Source organism: Passer montanus, unplaced genomic scaffold (genome assembly GCF_014805655.1).
Source record: "Passer montanus isolate IOZ18808 unplaced genomic scaffold, ASM1480565v1 scaffold21, whole genome shotgun sequence".
In the NCBI taxonomy this organism is placed as follows: Eukaryota; Metazoa; Chordata; class Aves; order Passeriformes; family Passeridae; genus Passer; species Passer montanus.
Genome location: NW_024366703.1, coordinates 14,573,341 through 14,584,708, shown reverse-complemented (window position 1 = coordinate 14,584,708; position 11,368 = coordinate 14,573,341). Strand labels below are relative to the sequence as shown.

Sequence of the window (11,368 nt, the reverse complement as noted above, 5' to 3'; positions counted from 1 at the left end):
AAAAGCTTTTAGTCTGCTTCAGCTGACAACAAAATGTATTTTTGTCCCTCTCTGTCTCAGCAAAGCCATTGAAATTCATGTCAGGAGATGGTTTAGATCCTATTGCACCTGTTAGTTCTGGTGTTTAAACAAATTCTTCATGATGCTGATGTACCTGGGTGAATACCAGCAAAAACAGAGCAGAGGCAAACAAACTCAGCCCCTCACGTAGGATTCACCTCCCCAGGTTTGGAGGGGGCTGCAGATCATGCAGAATTCTGTAATATCAATTATTGCACTGACTCTGGCTATTTAGAGCATTATCACAGCCTAACGAGGCACTCCTGCCATGATTTACCTTGTAAGCACATCTCTTCATGGCTGCATTTACTGCTTTGTAAATGCTTCTTATTGCATAGCCATTACCAGTGCCATTAAACCCGTCTAACCATGCTCTCACCACTGGAGAGTTACAGAAAGACGGCAGCAGAAGTAGTGTAACTTTTCCTCCTTATTTCTGCAAGGACAGCATTATGGCTAAACATGTATTTATTTGCATCACAGCTCTTTATAACTCCTGAGAAATCTAAGTATTAAATGCTGTAAGTATTAAATAAATGTGTTCAAAAACCCAGTTGGCCTCTTCACTATAATCACTTGATAGAAGTAAGGATGGAAGAGATTAATAATATTGATTGGCTTTAAGCCAGTAAACCTTGAGTTAAAAGCTAGCCCTTTTTAATGGCAGATAGGAGAACACAAACACTGATTTGAAGAGGAAAAAAAAAAAGCCTGAAAAAGTTTCTTAACTGATAATTCTGCTTCCCCCTGCTACAGAAACCTCTGACAAAGTAAGGGCCATACAGAAACAAGGTCGATATTTCTGCTCCCCCCTTTAGCCATAGCACAGAAGCTGCTCCACAGTTTCTCCACATTAAACCTTGCAGTGCTTAAACTTCACAAATTCCCAGCTGGAATGCACTCACAACTGATTTACTGCTATTTACTTTGGGAAATCCCAAATACAGCAGAGGCCGCTTTCATCACCTCATAGAAAATGTAAATCCACTTACTGATAACGAGTTCCTGTGGCATCTCTTCCTGCACCATCCACGAGCTCTCTGTGCCCCCCTCTGCCAGCTCTCATTCAAAATGTTGCTGCAGGAGCTGGGTTTCTGTGTGATAATCCTTGTTCCCTATTAGCCTGAAGTGAAAATTTAGATCAGCTGTTTTCACACCTTTTGGGGCAGTAGCACAGGAGTTTTCTTTCAGGGTTTAAAATGAGGAGACTTTAGCTGATGCTGAAAATAAACTGGTCAAAAATCAAAATGAAACTATTTCCCATGAGGACAATTCACAGAAGCAGAAGTGTTGCACTGAAATTCCAAGGGAGGTTATTCAGACCACAACGGAATCAAGAAAGGAGCAAATTAGGAAGGAGTAATTCACCCACTCAAGAAAAACCCTGTTTCTCTGGGCATTTCTTGACATGAGAGGGTTGGAAGCCTCAAAAGGGCAAGGGTGGAAATCCTTCTCCCACAGGTTGGCAAAAGTCTTTATATACTGGGATGTAACAAGAGATTATGTTTTTTTCCATTAGCATGTTCTTAAAATTATGAGTTTTGTTAACACGTGAAATTAAAAATATTTCCCAGCCTCTGTGAAATGGAATTCCTGTTTCCAAACAAGCCTCAGAAACATGATCTCTCTCCCTTTACCCCGTGCAATGATTTGTTTGAAGAAGACAGCTCCAGTCTTTTCCACACTCAGTGACAGAGGATGTTTAAGCTGCTTTATCTTTGTTGAACAATGCTGCAGATATGAATCCCATCCCATTCACTCCCTAGACAAGTTTACACCTCTTAGATTAGGGTGACATTGTGACATTGCTGTAATGTTCTTTTCCCCTTTCTTTTTTACTGTGTTATATTGCTTTCAGCAGGAGCCCACATCTGAAACTTTGATTGTGGCTTCAACCTGTTGGGCTGGGAATGAAGATGAAATGGGGTTTTGCATACACAAATGCTCTGTAATGCTGATAAGGGGTGATGTGAACAGAATACAGACTAACACAACAGAGTTGTGTATTCAGCCTGCCTGGTAAGGGAGATATTTTTCAACAGTCTGTCAGTTAGCAATAAATGATTTGTAAATATTACCCTCAATACAGTGGGGAGTCCTTTCTTCTAATAACCCTGACACACACAAAAACAATTAATAAAAAGCTCAAGGAGATTTTTGACAATAATCTGCCTCTTGGGAGCCTTCAGAGCCCCTCTGTGTCCAGCAAGGGGCACTGGGCAAGCCTGTTGGAACTAATAAATCAAACTTTCCCTGGCTTAGATCTCTTCCAGCATTATGTGATGGGCTTGGATCTTAATGAGCAGCACTTCTTTCCTAATCTGAATGGTGTCAGAAGGTCACTGAGAGTGATGCTAACTACTTTTGAGTTGTTGTCTCCAAACCAGAAGTGTGACAGGGCACTCACCAGACCCTCCCAGATCAGGTGTGAATGTGCTCAGCCTATAACCTGAGAAATTAAGAACAGAAATCTGCTTTTGCTCCAGCTGTCAGTCAGGGGGAGAATTCACTTGAATTCAGGAGTGAAAGTGCATTTGGAAACTTCCCTTTACTGACTGCCCTTTCTCACTGCAACACTAAGAGCTGTAAAAGCCTTAAAATTCTTTAAATGCCCTTTGGCTTAAAAAGTGAGAAATTCTGTCCATTGGACAATGGCAACCTGAGTTCTCTGGCTGGAGCTTGTCTGGATTCTGTTGGGCAATTCTGCAATGACACCTGGTCCCTTTTGGAACTGCACTCTGTCTTGAGGGTGAATGTTGCTTATATATAAGTGCATTAATTAGACTTGGAAATCTAATAAAGATGAAAAGGAAGGAAGACAGACACCATCCAGAAGGTGTGTACATGTCACCATCAATTCTCTTCCCCTTCTCATCACCAGGGGAGAAGCTGCTCTGCAGATGGAAAGAAGCAGGGACCCAAAGCAGCTCAGAGAGCACAGTGCTGTGGGCTGTAATTGAAAAGCACAATTACATCTGTGAGCAAGAGGCCAAATAAAAGCGAGCCATAGATAATCACTGTTATAAAAACCAGTGTCCTTGTGCCCCATCTACTCCTAGGAATAAACTTGTTTCAGACCACATTAAAATCGAGTAGAATAATGCATGGCTGCTGCAAATCTGCCAGTGAAATTAAGAGCTTTTTTGGCAAACTAACAAAGAGACTCAGTCCAAAGGTTTAAGGCTTCTGGAGCTGCTTCAATTGTGTTTCATGCTTGACTTTCTGCAGTCCTCCTGAACTGGCTGAAAGCATCTCTCTGTTGTTTTCACCCAGCCAAAGCACCAAGAGAGGATTTTCTATTTCATACCCTGCTACTCAGATTATGTAATGTGGGTTATCCCAAATGCCTCTTGTTTTTCCCTTTGGAAAGTTTTTTTTCAGAAAATAATAATGGGCAGATCATCACTTCTGTAACTTCAGCACACATCTGTTGCAGCTCAGATGTTTTTATTATACTTATCTGGGTTCAAACAAGGGTCCAAAGTCTGGACCAGTCTGAATGATGATTTTTTTTTGTTATTTCTGCAAGTTTCAGCAAAAATCCTGTAGCACCTGCAAAAAGAATCTCAGTTAATTCAGTGCATTCTTGTAATTTTAATTTTATATATGTTGAGCAAATTTTAATGGCAAAATGATAATGTTTTTTCTCTGTTTAGGGCAAGTTCCTGAACAGGGAGTAATTTGCACACCTGTAGAACAGGAGTTGTCTGTATAATAAACTGAATTAAACTTGGTGCATCCCAGTGGAAACTTCTAATTTAATTTTAGCCTCTTAGGACAGCAATGTAGGCATTCTGCTTATCAGATGAGTGTGGAGTGTACTCTGGGATAGCAGGTGAGACTATTTATCTTGTAAAGATGAGTAAGAGTAATAAGAAATTTGATTTCAGATAATGCCTGTGGGTGCTACCCCTAACTGTCCAACAACATGGTCCTGCTTAGCAATTTTAAGAAAAAAAAAAACACATATGAAGGCTTTATTCCACCTACAGGATGTCATGTGCTTAGTGAGCTAGAGAAGTTCTCCTAAAGTCATAGGAATTTTAGTACCACAAAACAAAAATATGGCTTTTTCATAGGTTTGGGTTTTTTTCCACCCCAATCCACAGCAAAGTATTTTTTGCCATGGACAGAAAGAAGGCAAATGAGGTTCTCTTTTCACATTCAATAGAAATAATTTGTTCTATGCACAGGGAAAAAAAATAGAGGGCCAAATTAGAAAAAAGGCAACAAAATCTGAATGAGTCAGCACAAATGCTCTATTCCTAACCCAGTCCCTGAGATTTCAGTCACTGTGGGGACATTTTGCTGGTTGCCAGTGTCATGCTTTCAGGCTATCCCTGCTGTGTTTGATTTGATATTGTCCTCCTGTTCTAGCCTAACCACGTTTGTTTTTAAATATGGCACTTGCAGTGTTATTTGGGGTATGGAATTGGACCAGGGGAAGGGACCTGTGGGGTTTAGCTGGGTAACAATTGCAGAATTTCAGCCTTGCAGAGTTACACTGTACCTTTGCCTGGAGGAAAGCTGAAGAGCATTATTTTGCTTAAAGGAGGGAGGCTGTTCCATTTTAACAGCATCAGTAATGACTCTTTGTCAGTAACATTGTTTCTTTAGGGCTTTCTTTGTGTGTGATGCTCTACATGGTTTATTAATGAGAATAACTGTTAAATTATATTCTTCTCAAAAAAATGATAACACACAGATGTACAAACCCACATTCATGTGTTGTTTTATTGGTGCATTACAACATTACATTTCCTTCACACTGAGAAAGCATGAGATTAAAATACACTGATCCACAAAAATGCCTTCCCTATGCTGACTTTGCACTGGTGATTGTGGCACCTACAGATCCCTCCACAAGTTTCATTCCATTAAGTCTTTCATAATTTTAATTACATTTTAATCAAACCATTTACACTGTCTACTTTATGACTCTCAATTTAATTATTCCCATTAAAATGTGTTATTCTTTACTGGTCACCAATTACTCCTGCAATTTCAGTTTTTATGCTGTATTACACTTCATGTTCCAATCCTTTAACAGCCTTGAGGGCTGGATGAGCTTTTCCTCATGCCAAAAACAGCCTGCCTGTACCAAAAGCCATTAAAATACTGAGAATGTGTACAGCACAGTTAGAAGGCCCCGCTCCATTTTGAGAATAAGCCAGATCTATACAAAAACATGCAAAATGCTCTATGCATCAGTATTAAATTTCTAATTTTGATTGACAATTTATTCTTTTTTTAACATTTGCATATAACCTGGAAGACTAGGGTTCCTGCTGAAAGAAGGAGCTAATGGCTAACCTCACCCTGGCTCTGGGGCTCTCAGTAATCCTCCCACATGAAGTGAAAGAAAACTATATTTGTTACAGAATTCTGTAGGATGGTTTAAAAACTTTGTAGGAAGATTAAACCTCCACTGAACTCTGTGGATTTCTAAAATAAGATCTCAAACACACCAGAGGAGTGCTCTGTCAAATCCAGTGCAACTGCAAAGTAATTTTGCTTTGCTGATGCTGGTATTGTGAATTACTGTATATTCACCAGGAAAACCACAGCTAAGTTCAACTGTCTCTGTTGTAGAGCTCAGAATTCTGTAAGTGAAACATCCTCCTTCTGACTCAGTTAAACTGTACCAGCTTTGCAAGGCCTGATTTCTACAGAGCCTCCCGGGTTCACTCCTGTTACCTTCTGTTCCTTAATGTCACTTCCTATTTATAGCCATTTCCAAATATCATACAAATTTATACACAGCAAGGTTGCATCCTCTTGTACACAGTTATTAGGTTTATTTTTAAGGGGACCCTAATTTGCTTGCTTTTTATAAAAATTCAAGTGTTGCCAATCAGGAAGCAGCTCTTCTCAAAACAAAAATCTACAAAGCTTAGCTTTGAGGAAAGTAAATGACAAGCCTTACATAAAGACATTGAGCTGTTTGAATCACAAAATGTCTACGAGGCTGATGCATATTCCAACAGGAACACAGAAATTATAATCATGGCAGCAGTCTCCTCCAGTCTGAAGCACCGTAATTGTGGTCGTTGATCAACATTATCTTGATTGCTCCAAGAAATGTTCAACTGCCAGGGTGTGGTCTGGAATATTTTGCCTGCATTTCTCACAGGATACCTAAGGAGAAGAAACCTGGAATCTGACATTCTGCCATCCAAAGGTACATCATCTCACAGGAATGTGATGTATACTGCATAGTGCATACGTAACAAACAGAATCCTACTGATAATAAATTAACTTCAGTCACACACTTGAACCTTCTCCACACCAACAGTGGTTTGATTCAGGTGAGCTCCAATTCAGGTACCAACCTTGGCAAGCACCATGCCCAAGAGCATGGTGAGCTGAAAATGTGGGATGGGGTTGGTGGAAAATTGTCTCCAGCCTTCCTCTGGATATGTTACAGTGCTGGAAACCACCACAAGCATTCGTGGTTGTGTGCCCAAAGTCACGAATGAGAATCTTTGCATTTCCTCAGGTCACCAATGCTGCAGTGAGTCACTACACAAGAATGAACATGGCACAACGAAATCCACAGAAAACTTTGTGTCTCTTTATCCTCCCAGCTTAAGGGGGTTTAAAACATCTGTTTGAAAGACTTCAGCTTGTTAAATGCAATGGGTGTTCTTTTCTTTCAAATTTGCTTTGATGATAAACACTGCAAGAGTTCTCAAAAATTGCTGATGGTGCAATAACAAGTTTCTAATCCATGTTGTTAGTTGGCAATTTTAACAGCATGGAGTTTCTCGAAAGAGAATCATCCTGTGGAACTACTAATGCATGAGGCTTGGATCTCACAAGCACTTCACCAGCCACACCTTTCGCCTTCTTAGTCATCAGTAGCTCAGATCAATCTTGGCAAAACTTGACAATTAATACAAAGTTCCACCAGCATGTGGAGATTTTTGTTAATGTCAGAAGGCAGCAGGATAAACATGATGATGCCCTAAATTATCAAATTACAGATGTTGAACACCTGATGAGAAGTGTTCTGTGTACTCGCCACCCATCGAAATCAATGAGTGCTGAAGATGACCAGAACTTTGTAGAAGATACTCAGTACTTCAGAAAATCTGTTTCCAGATCTAGTATATGCTCAGCCACATCTCAAAAGTACTCTCTTAACCATTCTCCACATGAGATTCTTTTTAATAATGTACTTTCCCCTTTCTTTGAGTAGTTCTACCTGCTTGCAGTGGACTGAAAACAGATAATTCAGCAAGTGAGTATGAACTGAAAATTTAACTTTAGAAGTATGATGGTACCATGGCATCAAAAATAAAATATTTAAATTCCCTTTATAAAAAGGAAAGAAACAAAAGAAAAAATGTACATTAAGAACCACTGTTAAGAGACCAGTTTGGAGGAAATGTGAGAAGGCTAAAAGTTCATTCTGCACATTTCTCAAAGTCATACGGGACCTTCAGTTATTCCCTCCAGAGGCAGCCCAGTAGCATTGTCTGCTGTGGGTCTCTCTTCTTTCTTCACTGAGTTCTGATCCAGCAGGCTGACATAAGATTTGTGACAGGCTGTATTGCCCAAAGGAGGGTAGTGCTGTCTGTAGCAAATATAAGCAAAAATGAGGCCAATGACCCCTCCAACGAAAGCATCTGCAGGAAAAAAGCAACAAAACCAGAAGCATGTCACAAGGGGAAGGGCAGCCAGGAGTGAAAACTGCAAATAAAAGACATTTGGTTGATGTAAAAGTGTTTAGCACAGAAAATCTGGATTTTGAATTTTCCTAAAGAATTTGGAACCAAATACCACAATTACACCAGACACACAAAATCCATCCTTGGGGACTTGTGTAATATTTTGAACACCCAAACTGTAGATGGTTGGCTCAGTTTTGGGGGATGAACACTGGGAGTAGAATGGTCTCCACGGGGTATCAGACACTCCTGATGTTCCAGATCACAGCTGACCATTTGTGGGTGGGCAACCCATGGATCTTCACCCATTTAAAAAAGCAGACTGACAAGAAAAATGTCAAGCTGGATGAATGCTTACCAAAAGCATCTGAAAAGTCAAAGAATAAGCATGCCTGTTAACTGATTTAACCTTTTTAATATATATCTATTTAATATTTTTAATATCTTTTAATGTTTTTTACTATCCCATACTCCTATCAGAAAATAAAGTAAGATAAGTAAGGCTATTGGATGAGATATTTGCAGCACTCACACTTAGGCAATTTAAAGTTTCTATAGAGGATTCCTTCTGTTTCTGGTTATTAAAATGACCGGAAAATACTCACCTCACTAAAATACTCACCTCATCCTGTGTTTCATTTACAAACAACAAGAGAAAAATTTCACTGGAAATTTTTCACACACTCTGTGAAAGCCTTAGATTTAACATGAAGAATAATGAAGAGAGGCAAAAGGCACTGTTTAAAATGACCTGACAACACATTTTATTTTAACAAGACTGATTCAGCACCACATAATCTGTGTATAACTGTGTTTCCATTCTTTCAATTTCAAAAAACTCAAAGCGTAATAAATATGGTAAATCATTGAGTTTATTGGCAAAGAAGGGTAAATCAATGCAAATTATTTTTGTCTGAAGTTCTTAAATACAGATTAAATACCTTGGTTTGGCATTGTAATTTTTATTAGAACAAAGACAATGTGGTTCAATTTTCAATGCATAATAGATGGTTTGTAATCATCAGAGAAGTGAGATGCCTTTTATCAAGAATGGCTGGGGAAAGAAAACCTGAAAAATTTAATAGTGAGGTGGATAAATGTAAGAAATGTGACTGTAAGTCACATTTGAGGAACAGGACTACATGGAATGACCCAGGAGATGCCTTCAAATCCTATGTTCTCTCCCTCCACAGAAAAGGACATAATGACTCTATCACAAATTAATGTAACAGGGCTCCAAACAGGAATTTAAAAGGTGATTGTGTGCAGACAGTAATTTATCCTACCCACACTGGAAGCTGACTGATTTCATCAGCCTGCCTCTACCAAACCATAATGGTATTAAAGTACTGAGGGCAAGAGTAACAGGGCTCAAACAGGAATTTAAAAGGTGATTGTGTGCAGACAGTAACTTATCCTACCCACACTGGATTTCATCAGCCTGCCTCTACCAAACTGTAATGGTATTAAAGTACTCAGGGCAAGGATTTTCACTGTACAGCATCAATCAACTTGTAAAAAACTTAGTTGTTGTGACAAGATTAATTTTCTATGAACTTGTGTTGGGTGCAATTCTCACATTATCCTACTTTCACTGAATACTGTTCCAGCTGCTTTTTATTTTGCTTAACACTTGGGTCAAGCCTATGACTATTTAAATTACTATTTTTCATCATAGAGAAACACCAGATTTTTGCCAGTCCTCTTTAAGTTCCCTGGATTTTAAGGCTTGCTAAAATTTGCCCAGATTATTTCTTTCAAAACCTTTACACAAATTATTCAGCTCTGGATCTCAGCTTGGGCACCACAGTAATACAAATTCACTGCTTGATTTATGCCAAAGGTCTCTATCTTACTGACCTTGCCTGACTGGGGTTAATAAGCAAAAAACACAGGCAACTTTTTTAAACCCGTTTTTGAAAAAAACAATTCAGTGTTTTGTTTGATTTCATGGTAGAAATATTTATCCTCTTTTTGTTCTTTTCCTTTTTCCTGCATTGCCCATAAAGGAAAATGAATATTCTTTCATTCTCAGCATTTCACTTTACCTTTTTCCATACAAAATTCTCCCTTATTCCATGAGTAAATTAACATTTTCAGAATTAGAAGTCTATGCAGGGAATATATATATTATAAACATAACATATATATATATATATATATATATGGAATTGATATATTCAGGATTCACAGCAAAATATCCTACTATCCACCAATACCAATACTAAGGCCTTGAATATCACTCTCTCCAGTCAAATTGAAGAGAGCTCATAAAGTTCTCATAATATTAATGGTGTAAGCACACTCAATGGATTTTTAATAGAGGGACACTCCACTCCATCTTTCACCTGCTCTGTGCAAAGTCTTGGACTCAGAACTAATGGTCCTTTTTCATTTCCCACAGCATGGTAAAGGCTCCATCACAAAGCCACCTCAAATAATTTAGCACAATTAGCTGACTCTGCTGAGCTGAAAAGCCAAGGCCTGAGGTTCTGGGCTGTGTCCAGAGGGAACCAGTCTCTCCCTTGGGAGCAAGCTCTTTCAGGGGAAAGCAGAGGTCACCTGCAGGATAATGTCTGCCAGCACTGCTCTTGGGAGGAGATGGGTTTGTGTTGCAGGAAGGTAGAAAAATCATTGAGAAGAGCTTTACAAAATCAGGTCTGCTCTCCTAGAATCAGCAGTTGGCCTTGTCAAAGCTAGCATTTTGAAAGTTCCCATGTGAAAGCAATCCTGTTGGGAGCAATTTGTTAACAAAACAAGCTATTCCTGGGGAAAAAATAACTTGCACCTGTATAAAATTGTTTTTACACAGTTAGATAGAAAAATGTAAACTATCTTTCACAATCAACTTCCCTGCATGTAGACACTGACAGTTTGACTGACCAGTCAATACAGAATAACAACTTGTTCCTAACCAATAAAGGTAATTGGCAAGAAAACTCCTAACCAATTAAGAGTCCCACACAAAGTATATAAATCTGTATAAAAATGAATTCTGTGAATAAAGAATGGGCCTTTTCCCACCATGAAGAAAATGGAGTCCCATGTAATTTATTCCCATAAGTTTGCAGCTCCATCTCCTTAAAATTCAAAGGCAGAATAGGAGCAGCTGTGATGAACTGAGTCCCAACCCCTGGGTGCAGTGTTCCTCCAGCATGCACAAACCACACCACCATCACCTTTCAGCCCATCAATAATTCTGGCAAGGCACAGCTCACTCTGCAAACACCTGTTCCAAACTCGAGAGCAAACCTGTACTCTCCACATCTCTTCCCACTCCTCCTTTTCTCTTTAACAGGAAGCTCAAGACAAGTGCCAAATATTTTCTGTGCCCCCTGCCAGCCTGGCCAGGCAGCACCTCATGCTCAGCAGGTTTGTGCTGAAGGCTCTCTGCAGCCCCAGTGTCACTGAGAAAAGGAGAAATGGGTCCTGAAACACGACAAGGCTCTGCTGGAATGCAGGAGGCTCCTCAGAGAACATGTCAAGGCTAATGGCTGGTGATTAAGCAGCTGCAAGAGCACACAGGGTGAGAGAAAGCATGACTGAGACTGGTTCTCCTGCTGGGTAGATGAGAAGGAGCTTGGGGGGACAGAGCAATGCAACAATTAATTGAAATTATGTGAGGAAGCAACAG

At 39.5% G+C, this 11,368-nt stretch overlaps 1 protein-coding gene across 1 annotated transcript in view; it reads right to left on the bottom strand.

Annotated features, from left to right (window-relative positions):
• Positions 1–4,768: 4,768 nt before the first annotated feature.
• PLPP4 (phospholipid phosphatase 4) overlaps positions 4,769–11,368 on the bottom strand; it is a 47,440-nt gene continuing 40,840 nt past the window's right edge. The window contains exons 7-8 of the mRNA XM_039709239.1: positions 7,504–7,692; positions 4,769–6,198 (exon numbers count right to left, since the gene is read on the bottom strand). Coding sequence (XP_039565173.1) covers positions 6,188–6,198; positions 7,504–7,692 — 200 coding nt within the window. The 3' untranslated portion in view covers positions 4,769–6,187. The remainder of the gene's footprint in view (positions 6,199–7,503; positions 7,693–11,368) is intronic.